Source organism: Struthio camelus, chromosome 2 (assembly GCF_040807025.1).
Source record: "Struthio camelus isolate bStrCam1 chromosome 2, bStrCam1.hap1, whole genome shotgun sequence".
Lineage (NCBI taxonomy): Eukaryota > Metazoa > Chordata > Aves > Struthioniformes > Struthionidae > Struthio > Struthio camelus.
This window is the reverse complement of record NC_090943.1, coordinates 156,864,729-156,881,215: the sequence shown is the minus strand read 5'-3', so window position 1 is coordinate 156,881,215 and position 16,487 is coordinate 156,864,729. Positions and strand designations below refer to the sequence as shown.

The 16,487-nt window shown below is 38.8% G+C and overlaps 1 protein-coding gene across 8 annotated transcripts in view; it reads left to right on the top strand.

Annotated features, from left to right (window-relative positions):
- Positions 1-16,487, top strand: part of TRPS1 (transcriptional repressor GATA binding 1) — a 223,171-nt gene that overhangs the window by 35,215 nt on the left and 171,469 nt on the right. For 4 of the 8 annotated variants that reach the window (XM_068933148.1, XM_068933142.1, XM_068933143.1 and 1 more), the window contains 2 exons: positions 4,939-5,097; positions 7,853-8,781. In XM_068933148.1, the coding sequence (XP_068789249.1) occupies positions 5,061-5,097; positions 7,853-8,781 (966 nt within the window). In that variant the 5' untranslated portion in view covers positions 4,939-5,060. The remainder of the gene's footprint in view (positions 1-4,938; positions 5,098-7,852; positions 8,782-16,487) is intronic. The other 4 variants (XM_068933149.1, XM_068933147.1, XM_068933146.1 and 1 more) reach the window with 2 other exon arrangements.

Here is a 16,487-nt window from a genome sequence, read left to right as displayed (position 1 = left end):
TTTGAAGCATCTGGTGTTGGTCCCTAGCCAAGCCAGAATACCAGACTAAATGGACCTCTGGCCTGATCTAATGCAGAATGCTCTACAATCCTATAAAGTGGAACCACACCAAATTAATAGAATAAGCAGAAAATTCAGTAAGAATGGTGAGGCAGTGTCTATCATAGGAGGTGTCAGTACTGGCATTAGTGAGTTATTTGACTGCAGTAAGCAAATTAGGCTGGATTCCCTCTGCAGCGCAATAACAACAGATTGGGGAGCATGCAAAGCAGCATCAATACGTAAAAATTTAACTACCTTTCATACACAAAGCTGGGTTTAGATACATGCAGGGCAGAGGAACAAAGGCACAATATTCTGTGAAAGTGTGGCCTTTTAATGCTATTTGGGAGACTAATTTGCATACAAATAAAATGTCAGCTTATCCCATAACTGTCATGATAAATTGGAGCATTTAGACTTTTGCACAAGGTGCTCTTTCTGTACCTTATTAAATTACAGGATCTTGGCCTTTTGCCAAGCACTAGGTTGACACTCTCTCCACTGAAATACATATAGGAGAGAGAAATGGGCCTGGAAGTCAAGACAAACCAGGTTCAGTTGCTTGCTAAGAACTTTGCCTTCGCGTCACCTTGAACATATTTTTGCATCTCTCTGTAGATCATTTTATTCATCTGTAGAATGGCAGTAACAATAATTTTCCTATTTCACCAGGTTCTTTGAGGTTTAATAGGCTGTTATATTTATAGAGTATTTTTAGATGCTTGATTGAAAGCCAGGGCAAAGCGATCTTTGCCTCCTTAGGTTCCCCTGTTGTAGATGACTGAATGGCCAGGGAGGTCTGGTAGGGGTAGGAGGAAACACTATAACAAGCTGGTAATCAATGTAGAGCAGCAAGCTGGAGTGGTCAAGCACCCTTAATAAAAGAAGCAGTTTTGCATCTCTGATTTTGGTTGAGAGGTACCATAATATTCCATCCCACGTGGCCTCTTCAGGCAAATCACCTTTTGACTTTGGTTTCTCCTGAAAGCGACTGCATGATTACCCTGGTAGTGATCTTAAAATGAAATAAGTGCCTGGAAGTAGGTTCAGACAATCTGTTTTGAAATGCCACTCCTAAACTCTCTGAAATGAGCAAGTCGTCTATTTTATCCCATAGAAAAGGTTGGATTTATTCCGGTGGTTACATGACTACTGATATGTGCTGTGCTCTGAAGCGTATGGTAATAGAAAAGATAGTTTTGAATTAATTTGTTGTGAATTAATAAGAGATTTATTTGATGAGAGTTGTTTGAGGATGATGACATTTTCAATCTTAACATAGATCAGGATTTAAGATGTCCAAAAGTGCACCTTTAGAGATTTGAGAGTAGTCTATATTGGGAAAGTAAATTTAAATAGAAATGAGCAGGAGTGAATGCAGCTTTTTTCTCACTTGCCTTTTTGTTGTCATTGAAAAAATTTGCCAAAAGCTTTTAGTAGGTTAGTGATCAGTAACTGAACTGAAGAGTCTGAAATGCAGAAGTGGAAGAGAAGGAGGTAAAAACAATAGTGTTTTGCTTTAGTACTCTTCTACCGGTAAGATGTTTAAGGCATGGATATTTCCTTGAATTTTCTAGATTGATTAAGCTGTCATAATTTCAGTAGAGTGGGTGGTGTGGAATGTCGAGTAGATACATTTTTACCAAACAGAGTGTCCGATCCTGCCAGGTTTTACTGATGCAAGGAGGCCTGCCCTGCTCCACACAATCCCATGCAGGAAGACTGGCCATGCAGCTGTAGGGTTTGTAGAAAAATGTGCCTAGCTTAAAAAGGACTTTCGTGTCGGTCTGCCAGTTTTCTTAGAGGCATGACATCACTTGTCTTACAGCCTGCTTGTGCAATGCATTTGAAGAAAATGTTGCAAAGAGGGAGGAAGTGGTCTTGTTGAGGAGTGAGTTGCTTGTAACTAAGCTTATTCTGCCCTCACTTGGTTTAGGGCCTGATTCTTGAGTTCCTTACAGAAAAGTGGCTAGTGTTCCCCACACGTCAGTTGTTTCCAGCCAAGCTTGCTCTGAGAACCTCAAAGCTAGGAGGAAATGTAGTGTACGACTGCTGTGACATGGCCAAAGACAGAGGGTATTTGAACCAATATACATTTCTTTTTTGTTATTTCATCATTAAAGCCCTCGTGAAGGAAGTTGAAAAGCTGGAAGCTTTAGCCAGTCCCACAGTGCTGTGTCCTTTGCCTTGAGGTGGCTTGCATCTAAGGTAAAGCTATGAGCAAAATCTGAAATTCCCAGTGAGGGCAGCGCAGGGCAATTTAATCTGCAATATCCACTGTATTTACAGTATTTTTTTTTTTTTTGAGAAATACTTAAATTAGAAGACATACAAGGCTTTGAACTTTGGGCTATCCTGATCAGCTTGTCGACTTTCTTGTTCTGCGTGCCACAGATCTGGGCCAGTCAAGACAGACCTCTGCAGAGGGCTGGGTGCAGGGTGGGTGCCGAGGGGAAGGAGTCCCCTCTGAAAAGTTTTCCAGAAAATTGCCTTCTCAAGACAGGAATTTTCTAGCTTTAGAGACTTATAGCTGCTCTGCAATTACGTAGGAGAGAGTGGGGAAAATGTAGGCAGTAAGACTTCAGATCATGTAGGACTTTGTACACTTGGATGGAGCCAGACACTTTGGACACTTAAGAGATTTTTTTGTATAAAGCATAGCAGACAGTCTTTGTAGCATATTTATGTATAATATGCTGTGTTTTGTTTTGTATCTTGTTTTTTGCTGTGAAAGAAAAAGGAAAAAAAAAAGAACAAGAGAGAAATTAAAACCACAGCAATATTTTCCCATGTGGCTGTAGTGAGGATCCTGAGATCTCACATGATCAGCTGTCCTGATGGGGTGGAGTGTGGGAAGGTGTCAAAATGTGTCTCTCAATTTTATTTTATTTTTCTCTGAAAAGGGAAAGCCAGATGAGTGCCAAAAGCCCTATTCTCTTCTCTAGCCCTGCAGTAACAAACTACATGAGTGTATGTTATTAAGATGATAAGATTAAATTTCTAGCTACTAACGTGCTATCACAACAGTAAAAGGGGGAAAAAAATCTTGAAAAAAATATGAAAATTAGTCTGACGGTCTCCTTTTAATAATAAGATCACTCCCAACCCCAACAGACAGTGTAGGCTCGAATTCCACAGGGCTTTTTTGTGGTCCTAATGATTTTAATAATACTTTGTGCTAGGTAGCACCTTTCATTAGAGGATCACAAAGTGCTTTACAGTCACTAATTAATTAAGCCTCACAACACTCCTGTGAGATAGGTAAGTATTAGACATATATTAAACTGAGACACTGAGAATTAATGATTTTTTTGCTGTGTTATTCTGGAAAAAATGATTGATGTTTAAGGGCAGAATATGCATGACATGCTTATATGTGGATGTGTAATATATATGAATGTGAAAGTATTAATTTTCCTATCCCTTAGCAAAGAGGTCTTGAGCCTGTTGAATATACCTGCATATTTTCATTTAACTTTTTGTTGCTGTAGCATATTGATGGATAAGTTCACAGCATCCATAGACTGTTGGCTCAGTTTGCTGTTTATCTGCTTGTGCATCTACTTGTGCAAATATTAGTCAGTAACGTATCACAAAATTGAGACATCTTTCTAAATGTATTATTCTGTTAAAAAAAAGCCCATGACTAAACCTGCTGCACAAGCATAAAGCAGTACGCATATTGTTGCAATAGGTTTTGATGACAAATCGCCACTTTCAATAAAACTAAGGAGTGGCAACAGTAACCGATTGTGAGAGCTGCTGATCAGCAGGTAATTAGCCAGTATCTTCACCAGGCATAAGAAACCATCGATTAACAGGATCTGCCTTTCCTTTGTATTTTATAAGAGAAGTACAGTAGTTATTACAGTAATTTGTTATCCTGAGTGACAAACTCATTTTAGCAGAAGCTTCTGCTTCTAGGGATTCGCTAATGTGGGCAGCTGTTGGGCAGAGGACCTGTATCCTTCAGTTATGTGGGTCGCACAGAGTCGCCTTGTCTGGTTTTGAGGGAGGCAGCGTATAGCTACCATTATAATTTCCACGTTAAAGTACTTGGAAGGTGGTAATATCAGGGAGAACAAACGCACGTGTTTTAAAGGTAGTGGTGACGTGGCCCTGGATTGTGGGAGCCAAGGACAAGTTCTGCAGCCTGTCTTTTGCCGGGGCCTTATCCAGCGTTCTCTGAGCTCAGAAGTCTTTTCGTTTGCATCAGGCTTTGTAATTCCTTGTCTCTTTCGACAAGATCACCATTTCCAGTGATGAAAAGGTAGTTCGGTCCCAATGGTTGTTCAGCGCTTGGCCTCTTTGCTGCAGAGCCAACAAACTTGCTTATTATTGTGATGGCGTTTTTGTGATGTGGATACTTCCCCACTAAGAACTAAACTAATACCACTAAATTCATTTCAAGTGGGACACTAGGCAGCCAACAGATGATAACTTTCAATTGCTGACAGCAGAGCCTGGATTTTAACCAGTTATTTGTATGCTGTTACCAGTCCCCTTAGGCCAGTTCAGTGCCGTACAGTGCACAATACCTGTTAATGTATGTAGATTTTTAAGGCATTTTTTTCCTACAGTTTTTATCCAGCTACGCTTCAACACTAATTATAAACTTATTGTAAAATTGTTTTTTTAGTGAACTTCACTTCACGTCTGAGGTAATTTTTGTCTGTGTGTGCGTGTGTGTGTGTGTGTGCGCGTGCACGCACATGCACGTGTGTCTGCAGAAAAGAAGGATATAGTATTTCTCATGCTTGACTGAAGTAGCAAACAGTGGCCACTAATAGATGCATGTGAATGTAAAATAGGCATATAATGTTTTAAGTAAAAAAAAAAAAAATTGTGAATGCATTATTTAGGAAGGAAAACCTTTTTTTTTGTTTTGTTTTGCAGATATACAGATCAGCTCTCAAAATGTCTTCTGTGTCTTCCGTGCATCTTCTAAGACAATTGCATTAGCCCGCCTGCTAGTTGACTAATAGAATTAATAATTGTAAAAAGCACTCTAAAGCCACATGCCTTATGAAGTCAATGCTGGGTATGATTTTACAAGTATGTGATCCATTTTTTCAAGTGAAATTGTTAACTGAAAACGTTCTTGGCACACAATAAAACATTGTGCAATCTGTTATTTGTCTTAGAGATAATAATTTCAGAGTGGCTATACTCTTTCGATATCTAACTTATGACTTGCGAGGGGATGGTTTCTTCGATTTAGGAGTATTGCAAATGTAGTTTTATTTACATAATATGTCTCTGAAAAATGATAGTGGTGGAATTTTAGTGACAAAAAAATACCGTGTCTTTTCTTACTGTCCTCTTGAGTGGATATCAAGCAAATAAATGACAGATGATTTTTCAAAAAATAGAGTAAAAAAGGAGTGAAAATACTTCTAAATTCAACATAAGAAAGTTCTGATATTTAATGTTATCTTCTTTCCTTTCTTTCCCCAACTGTAGAATACTGCATGAAAAAGTTCCATTAGGCAGATATGAGATTTTTCTTCTTCCATTAACACACAGAGCCACAGACATGTCAAGAGAATTTGAACTGAAGTATCTAGATGTGGAGTTCTGTCTAGTTAGGCTGCATACAGTCCAGATTTTACTTTGCTTTGCGTTATAGTTTTTTTTTTTTCTGTCTTTCTCTCAACTCTCTTCTATCAGTTGCCATGAAGATAGCAAATTCTCTAAACTTCCTTTATCTGCCAAAAATATTTGTAACCAAAACATTTGAAAACATGGCATATAGTCGTGTTTAATTCTGACTGAGGTAACAGCCATGATGTTTCCTTTCTTGATTTCTGATTTTTCCTTCAGTGTACACAGTCAAGACTCCTTTCTCTGTCCTCTAACTGCCATGAGTTGCATGGTTTGGGGTGTATAATGAAGTTCCAAGAAGAAAAATACAGACTTAGGTGAACATCTACCAGAGATGCTCACCAATATTTGTAGTGTGTGTTAACTAGGAACATTCCTGAAGCCCCACAGTGAAACAGTAATGCTAAAAAGCTGAGGACTATCTATATACCTTCAACTATGTATGTGCGTATGTTCTTTTGATAGGCTGTGTTTGTGCTGAACAACTCTCTTATTACAACAGGAAATCTTTCTTTAATCTTAGTTCTGAGTGACTTCATGGTTCAGAAGCTAGTGGAAAAAAAAAGTTAAATTTGATGCATACTGAATACTGGTAGGTGTGATTGACGTTACAGAGGAGAAGGCACTTGCTTCCCAAGCACGTATGCCTTCTACAGTAGAGGATCTCAGTAGGCATTGAAGAAACCTATTAAGACCACACGGAGTGTCAGAATTTATGTAATCTGAGCTGGCATTCTATGTGAAAGCAGCCTCACTGCAGATGATGCTGCCTGTGGATCAGCTCAACCACAAAGACAACAGAGCCAACCCAAGACACAAGTCGAACACTTCCCCTCAGAAGTTGTCTGTTTTTATCAGCATAGCATACAGTGCCCTTTCATGTGGAGCAGATGTAAATAAGAGGATGTACAAACGCCAGTTCTTTTATTTTTAACCTCCGTCCCCAGCCGTACTTCTCAAAGTACAGTTTTGAGAAGGTTATTCTCAGCTTTTCAAGGTCTGAATATAGCAGCATTTGGAGCGCATCAGTGCAGCTCACAGATTGCCAGGTGGTCCTCCATTCGCAGAGCAGTATATAATGCCTCGGCATGCGCCTGGCCAAGGCTGGCCTGGGAATGGAGGCTCAGGCTTCGTTCTGCAACTCGGATCTATCTGCTGCCCATAGCTAGCATGTGAACACAAATTGATCAAAACGGCTGGTGAGGAATATCTAATCCAGAGCCTGGAAGTGGAGAGTGCAGGCAGGTTTCATACCTTTTTTTCCAACTAGGCTGGGGAAAGTGAAGATATGTAGTGAATCAGGAATTAGCTTTCTACCTGTATTTTCTGATTGTTTGTTCTTTCATCACATCCCCTGTTCAGCTAAGTCACCAGTGGCAGACGGCTTCTTTCTCTCTGATCCTTATTACTATCCTATCCAAGCTCTCTTAAATGGATACTAAAAGTGTACCTGCAAATTTAGCAGTCGTGGCTCTCTCTGAAACGAAGACTGAGCAGAGGAACATTGAGCGGTTTAGCTCCATGTGGATTCCAGGTGTTTTCTGGGTAGATCCCTGCTCAGCAACACAGCAATGTCAAATGTCTGGATCCAGGCCTGTAAAATTTTATTGGCAACGGGTTACTGAGTATAGTTTCTCTTCGTTTGGCAAATAGAACTAATTATATGAATAATGGACTGTGGGGCCGGACTCTAGAATTTCCGTATAATCCTATTTGAAGTTTATGGGCAGTAGGAGGGGGAGCTTTTGCTATGGAGCAACTGATACCTACTTAGGACAGATACTTTGTCTAAAACCTCAAAGTCTGCTAAATCTGTTTCCTTCATAATAACTTGTTTAAGTGCTCCTGTCTATGCCTTTTAGATGTATTTCTGCTAAGCTACATTGTATGCAGTTGTGCAGCGTCCAAACATTAGACTGAAAAAGTTTATTTTTCCTCTTAGTATTTTAAAATTATTTTAAATTAAGTATTTAATTTAAATTGTTTCTGCCATTAACTGACCATTATTTTCAGAAAAGATAGTGCAACCTGTGGTTCACTTACTCTAATGGAAGTGTTTTCATAGGCTTTAAAGTTTTCTCAAAAGTTTTATATAGTTCAGAATGCTTTAAAAAGTGGGAGGCTTATTACCTGTTATATATGTTGAATAATTCTATAGGTTCTTTTTTTTTTGCTTCTTTTCTTTCTTTTTTTTTTTTAATGGTAGATATGGTCCGGAAAAAGAACCCCCCTCTAAGAAACGTTGCTAGTGAAGGTGAGGTACAGACCCTTGAGTCTACAGGTACTGAAAGTGAAGAGTCTGGAAGGAAAAAAGAACTTCCCGCAGATCAGATGCAAGAAAACACTGACCAGGGTGATGCGGCAGAGTTGAATAGCAAGGAGGAACTTTGCACGCATGTCCAAGAGCCATCTCCCAGCATTAAAAAGGACTTGAAAAGCTCAGTGCTGAGTGAAAAGGCTGGCTTCAATTATGAAAGCCACAATAAGGGAGGAAATGTTCCATCCTTCCCTCATGATGAGGTGACAGACAGAAATATGCTGGCTTTCTCATCTCCAGCTGTTGGTGGAATCTGTGAGCCCTTGAAGTCTCCTCAAAAATCAGATGCAGATGACACCCAAGATGTGGTCTGTACCCCGTCAGGAGATGCAGCGGAGACAAATGAGGAGCATCAGATGTCGCCAAAAGCTTCAGATGAAACAGTGCAAGTGCAAAGTGGTCAAACTGATGGCCAAGGCTCAAGCCCGGTCCCCATGGCCTCAAAAAACCCACAAGTGCCTTCAGATGGGAGTTTAAGACTGAACAAATCAAAAGCAGATTTGTTGGTGAATGATAACCCAGATACGGCGCCTCTGTCTCCAGAGCTTCAGGACTTCAAATGCAACATCTGTGGATATGGTTACTATGGGAACGACCCCACAGATCTCATCAAACACTTCCGCAAGTACCACCTAGGACTGCACAACCGCACCAGGCAGGATGCTGAGCTCGACACTAAAATTTTGGCTCTCCACAACATGGTGCAATTCAGCCACTCCAAAGACTTCCAGAAAGTCAACCGCACTGTGCTTTCAGGGGTGCTGCAGGACATCAATTCCCAGAGGCCTGTCTTATTAAACGGGACTTATGATGTGCAGGTTTGTATTTCCCCAGTCTCCCTGTGCTGCTTCTACGTTCTCTCTGAACTGCCAAGTCGGTTACTTACAAAGCATCTCCTACCTACAGCAGTAAACTACGTGATATAACCCGCTTAAAATTTAAGAACCATTTTGGTTTATTTTAGCCTGGTTACTGGTGACTATGGATTACTGAAATCATTACCCAGGGAGGGATATGTTAGGATTTCTGGAGCTCTGTGTAATATCTTGTGCAGTAGAGTAGTACTTGGCTTTTTGATCAGTGATGTTTCTGTGTATAATCACAGCGGTAATCAATAGTAAAAGATCTTATTCAGCAAACAGGCAACTCGCTGGACTGGTAATCCTGTCTGAAGGATTCTCTATCATGGAAAGAAGAGAGCAGATAACAATGAAAAATAACAACCAGCTAGACAAGTGACTGCAGCTGGAAATTAAAAATATAATCCTAAATATTCAGCAAATGAGAGTCAAGATTTGGCTTATTGATTCTTTATTAAGATAAAATAAACTACAAGTCTTGGCAACTCTAAAGTTGTATACTGCCAGAAAAACAGGATACACAATGGGTATTTAAGAAGTTTTAAAAGTGACAGTAACACTGTTACTTCACATTAGTGAGACTGTAAAGAAAGAACTCATGGTCTCAAGAATGGTTGAGAATGCCTCAACCATTTTGTCGTCTAGTTTTAGCACTGAGGAAACTACATTTGAGATACTGCGGTGAAAAAAAAGAGTTTTGTCATAAAGAAGCATATCCAAAAGCTTTTGCACGGAGTCTATATTAGTTTCTGAACAGTTGATATTTAATTAGTTAAAATATTGTCTTTAGTGCTGCTTTTTTGAAAAAAAATCCTCTCACAGGTGAGCTGAAAGATGTGCTAGAACGCCTCAGTACTCTATGATATAAAAATTCAGGCTTTTAAGGCAAAAAAGATCAGTAACAAGTGTTGCATGCAGAATCAGATGTCCATCTAATTTCAAGAGCATGCTTGTGTAGGACATGATGCCTCTCCTGGTAGAAATGACCGGACAAAACGCTAAGGTACGTTAAAAAAAAAAAAAGGCAGAAGGTGTAACATTTTTAATAATGTTTGCAGAAGCTTGAGCTGTTAGAGAGAATTTTTTCAAAAGGGGTTAAGATAGCTAATACCTAACTTCAAGAAAGAAGCAGAAACAGGAACACAAGTCAGGAACTTGAAGCTTTTTCAGTGATTTAAACTTTTCCTCTTTTTACAGAAACTCTACAACTTCTTTGTGGAGCAGCAAATCAAACTTAAGATCATTATTATGCCTAAAAGCTACAATCTTTGAACTGCTGTCTTATTAAAGGATCACTTCACTGTCTTGTGTCAGACACTCTCTCCTGTCAAACTGTGATTAGAAAGTAGATATGTGATTTAGTTAAAAGAGGTTAGAAGTGAGTAATGTCAGAATGTGAAATGATGGTTTATAATTAGTGCATAGTATGATGTTAATACCTGGATTTCCTGCTATAGTTTCAGTTTGCTGACTCCGGGGACAGCATCTTAGAGCAACTGATCCATGCTGTCAGGAAGACATTCAAACTGGAACAGCTCAGGCGTACAGTATAGAGGAATTTGAGTTTCTAAACACACTTTCATTTCCTCCAAACAATTGTTTCGTTAGGTCCTTAGTTATTTATAGGAAAGTTTATGCTTGATTAGAATGAGCTGGACACTTTTCCTATGCAGTGTTTTCAGAAATAAAACAGATGTGTGAGCTATCTCAGTTTGAACTGATAGAAGTAGAAATAAAACAGCTGAACCTAGACTATACTTGTCTACTAAACTCTGGCAGTAAGATACTGCAAGGAAGACAAAAAGCGGTAGGAAACAGCCCATAGATAATCTACTTAAGATCAGTCTTTTCTCAGACCAAAAACATTTTCCAAAACAGAGCAGACAGCCTATACAAAGTTGGCAATTTATTTTAAAGAAAAAATTGGATCTGGAAAGTTAATTTTTAAGAGTGCTAATTTTCCCTGCCCGATTTGGGAAGAGAAGATTAAATAAGCTTTTGTGCCAAATGCCATACTTCATCACTTGCACATGCACCAGATGTTGATCCAGAACATGTCAGAAGATAAGTAACTGATTAATATTTTTATGCTTTCTCCTCCCCCACTGCCGATACAGAGCAGCCTTGTGAGATTCATAAACATACTAAAAGAACATCTGAAATTCCCCTTTGCACCCACACATGTTTATATTGCTACTATATCCATGTTGGAGGGGATTTTTCTCAGGCATATGAAGGGCTGGCGTCTCCTGCCGGAAGGAAGCGTTGTATTGATTAAAGCTCCAGTTGAAGTTGGTTCAGTCCTAGCCCTCTGTGAGAAGGAGAGGGAGCTGAACCTGAAGAACTGCTGATCATCTAAACAGTATTATCTTGGTTAGATGGTGGGCTAAAGGCAAACAGTCCCTTCGTAATTAACTGGAAATACTAGTGGACTGGGATTAAATCTGATTTATTGATCTCATTGCACTTAACAAACTGTTCTGTTGTAGCCAGGGTGGAAGTTATCGGCAGATTTATGATGTCAGGTGGGGAGCTGGGGATGGAGGCCAGAGGATGAAGATCAGTGACTTTGATCTGGCTCATGGTGGTTACTTGGAGACCACGGTATATGATGATTTGCACCGGTTACATGTGCTGTTGACCCCCAGAGTTTGCATTCGTAGCAAAAGCAAAGGAGCAACAAACCATGGAAAAAATATCAGAATGCAGAAAAATTCAGTATCTGCTCTTAAACAGATAGCAATGTGGTCCCCTAGCCAGTGGCTTGGAGGAAAGCAATGAAATGTATTTTTTTGAATCTTGCCACACAAGTAATGTCTGCCTTACTTAAAAAAAGAAATCTCCAGACCCTAAAGCCAAATTTGTATTGTACTACTGTCAGCAGAAAATTAGGGATACACCTTTGGCTTCACATCCAGGTACATGAATGCTGTGATCATGTTTTGTAGTACATAAAGCAGAATTGGTTAGGAGTGGTATAAATAATTCAAGCTTCCTGGCCTACTGTATAAAATCTACTGTGTAGATTTTTTCTGGATCAGAATATTTAATCAAGCAATATATCTTTGTCTTCTTTGAAGATGCAATGTAGTTTGGAAATTATCTGCTTGTATTATCTATTCCCATTTTCTTTCTCGAAGATGTTTAGTTCATTGAGTTATAATAAATTTCATTGGACAGGGTAAATTCAATGAGCAGTTTTTGGGAGATTAACTTTATTTCAGGTTTTACATATTAGAAAATATTTGCTAGCGCATTACTGAATTCACAGAAAAGGCGTTATCAGCTTTGTGGCTGTTACCAGAATGATATTTGTAGTGAGATCAATGGCCATTTGTTAATTTTTCTTCAGTTTTGATTAATTAGTCTATCTGTATAGGCAGATTTTTCTTGCTGGGCATTTTAACCTACACATGGCTTTGCAGGTGCCTCGAACATTGGATTTTAGAACATTGGATACCGATCTTTAGAACCTTGGATTAGATTTAAGCAAAGACTAATTTTACTTAAAGTAAAATTCAGGTAACTAAGTTAACAGCCACGATCCTGAAAACCGCTGCTCTTCTGCTGCATGACTCCTTCTGTGTTTGAGCAAATGCGTCTTTAATGTAAAGTATTGAAAGGTTTGGAAACAGACGTGTGCCTAGCCAATAGGTGGGAGTCTTTTCTCTATCCCTGACTTATTTCATGAGGAGTGAGTGTGACAGCTTCAACAGAAAGGCTGGAGAGCGCCGTCTTCCCAGTATCAGCCTATAGCTAAGGGGTTAGGACATTGTCCAGCGGGGGAGAAGAAGTGGGCTTGAATCCCCTCTGACAGAGCAAGGAAAAGAGCCTCGTTTTCCTGTTTCCTGAACAAGTGTTCAAGCCATTAGGCTATTGTATAAAAGGGAGCATGACCCCATTTCCTGATACGTTTTAAAAGAAAACAGTGTCCTTCAAAGAATGGACAGAAATGTCTGCATTTAGGTGAGGGTTTCAGATGGCATGTCCCGAGGGAGGAGAAGTGTATTCATGCAGCCGTGAATAAAGACATACTGCAGTGCTCAGCATTTCTTAAGATGACTCTAGGCAGCTCCACATTGTGTGTGCGAGTTTTGAGTAGCTTCCTGCTCAGCATGGTCGGGTCTTCTGGAGCTTATTTTCAGATATCTACCTCCTCATGTGTCCAGCCATTGTAGAGATTGAGACTCCTGTATGAAAGCACTAAAAAGTGGGTTTTTTTTTTTTTTTTCAGATCCAGCCCTTTTATTTTGATTCTTTTATGGTTTTAGATACTGGCACTAGACCATGTCATAAAAGATGAGACATCAGATTTCTGACAAGTCATGTGAAAATCAAAGCCATCCAAAAGTTTCTTAATTGTATTCCAGCGAGTCAAGAAAAAAAGTGTGACATTTTCTAACTCTGCCACTGATAAATGAAAGGTTGGCAGTAGGTTTCTTCTTTTGAGGTTTTAGACTTCCAGTATTTTAAGGGTTGTCCTATATTGCTCAAACAAATTCTGTGCGATATATGAATATGGGTAACAGCTTTTCCAGGATTTTCATTGCAACTGAAAACACTTCTGGATATCCAGCTACCTGGCTACTGAGTGTCCTAGAAAGGGGCGGGCATGCCCATGCCAGTGGAGTGTGTAAAGCTTTTTCTATTTTCTCCATTATAAATCAGTGTTAGACTTTTTGTGCATATGCAAAGCTATGTATGTGTAATTTTTAGTATTCTTGATTTCAGTATATCAAATCTGTCAGCTTTTCTCTTCTCACATTAGAAGTGTGTGACTAGTAGTACAACTTATAAATAAAGTCTGGTCTAACTAGGATTCAGCTGAATAAGAACCAGTGGTTTTATTATTAATCGCTTTTGCTTTTTATCCTCCACTCCTGTATTAGTTTGGTTGAACATGAAGCTATGAAGGTAAGAATGAAAAATAACTGTAGGGGTCTGCACAGGTACAGATGTTATCAACATCCCTCCTGATGCATATGGTTTCCTGATGCATAGGTGTTTTTGGCAAAGGAATTCTTATGGATATGGAGAGAATCTATAGTGGAGGCATAAATAAGTACAACATATACTTTTGTATTAGTAACAAATCAAACCTCTTTGAAGTTTGGCTTTGTAGGCTTCCTATCAGGTGGCATAAATACGTAACTAGTGGACGTTAGTAAATGAAAGCATGTGTATGAATGAATTTCATTTTCCTCACGTGCTTAGAGAAGCTGATCCAAATTTATGATGATATTCTTACTGACTTTATTTCTAATTGTCCATAAAACAGGAGTTATGTCTAAATATATTGACCAACCGTTTCTGTATATGATGTATCCTGATTTTTTTGGACTAAGTCATGTAGTTCTGGTCTCGAAGTAAGTGCCTAAAGCAGCGCTTGCATGAAGGTGAGATGTCTCAGAAAGGCCCAGTTCATCTGTGAGTTTGCTGTACTGCCAGCTGTTATTGAGGACTTCCCTGTTTGAACTGTAGGCTGTCAGACTGTCTTGGGCGTTGCATCTGCATATGTGCCTACCTATTTGTTCTGAGTTTTATTTCTGGGTCATGATCAGACTTGGAGACTGCCTTCACACTGAAAGTCACACCTCAAACATAGGAGTCTGGGCTCTCTTAAATTACAGGCATGAAAAAGAAACGGTGGCAGGTGGAGAAATGAGTGGTAGCAAAAGGTACCAACTTTATGTGTATACACACTCAAATATATACATATATGTATGTTATATGTATATATACATATATGTATGCATACATAAATGTTCTTCTTTTATATTTTTATATACCTACGTACATATAATCCACTATGTGAAAAAGCACCTGTGGTCTTGTAGGCATCCACATTCGTTATTGAAGTTAGCCCATAAGTAAAGATTTATATTAATATGTGTAGTAGAAATTCTTTATATCTTTTATGCGGACATATTAGCAAATTTACTCTTCAGAATGGTATGCTGTGATTTACGGCATGGCAGCTGCTAAATGGTAAATGCCTGTGAACGTTCACTTGCTCTATAACAGAAATGAGCTATTTTTGCCTTCTTTCAGTGAGAAGCAGTCTACCCTCAAATTAGAGCATTCGTATGGGCAGTTACTGCAGAACAACTGACATGATGTATATTCACAGCCTTCAAAGCAAAATTGTTCATGTATTAATAGTCCTCACCTTTATGCCAGGGATATCTAGTAGTGTTTGAAGACTGGTTAATGAAGAAAATTGGTGAGACTTGTAATAATCAAGAATGTATTTAAAGATGTACTCCTAAGCTAGCCCGCACAAATGGCAAGAGCTCAGAAATAAAGTTGGCTAGGAAAAAAGAGGGTAGATTCTCTTTTGGTGTAAATCAGTACAAGTTTGCCTTAAAGTCTGTGAAGCTATGTGAGTTTACAGTAGCCAAGGCACTGTCTGGTAATTTTATCTGTACAGAGAGAATATAAAGGATGGTGATTCCTTTTGATATTGGTTTGCTAGCATTAGTTAGCAAATGAAAGTCTCTATTTTACGTTCCTTACTTTTATTTTTTTTTATACATTTGTTCTCCTGACCTTAATTTAAGTGCTGGTATTGTTCTATTTCAGTCTTTGTTTTAAAAATATCCTAGTCTGCTACCTTTTAAATTCTAATGTCAAAAAACATATTGGCTTCAATGGCAACAGAATAAATCTTGAGAAGAGTACACTCATTGCAAATGAATGTGACAGATAGTGTGCTTTCTTGTTTTGGTAAACACCAATAGCCCAGAAAGCAAGGAGTTTGCATTCAGTCTTTGGCACACTTATGCAATATAGTTCTATCTACAGATACAGTTAATCATAGTATGGTAAATAGTTTCAAGAGTAAATATGTTCTGAGGATTACCCTAACCCTAGTTGTCTCAGGAAGGGATAGAGAGAGAGAGAGAGAAAGAGAGAGAGAGAGAGAGAGAGAGAGTTCTCCATACTGGAGCTGAGAGAACTGGGTGGTGTTACACAAACTTGCATGAAAGCCAAGAATCTGTTCTGGCCTGCATGACATGAAGAACTTCATAAATGTGGGATGGTTAAAATGTTCTGGATGCTATAGTGCACAAAGCAAATGAATAAACAAGAGCATTAGAAAATATTTTAGGATTAGAAGATTAAGAGTAATTGGCAAAGGCAGACTAGATGGCTCAGGAGATTGGTAAGGGATCTAGAGCCTTTCACCTCCTGATTAGCCAGAGATATAACCCAAGTAATCAAAAAAGAAAAGTTATTAACTTTTGGTGTTCCAAATTTGGATGATTGGTCTAGGTTTTAATCAGTCGTTGCAGCAGAAGCAAGGGGTCAAAGATGGCTTTATCATGTCCGTATGAGTCTTAAGGCCTTGTGTGCTTGTAGGCCACTAGTTCTGCTAGTGGAATTTTCTTCATGAAATAAATGATTACAGAAGCTGACTGACTTGGTCTTCCTTGGTAAATTTTTTATTTTCTGTAAGGAGAAAACTATTTTTAAACTCCTTTGGCATAATAATGACTTAAGAACTTCAAAAAGGAGGTGGAAGAATAGAGTAGCGTAGCATTTGGATCAAGGGCAGATTAAATATAAATAAAATACAAGTTTTTAAAAACTGAATGTACCTATCCTAGCCCTAGTCCATCTCTTCCATGAAATCATTGTTTTGGATTTGAATAATTAAGGTA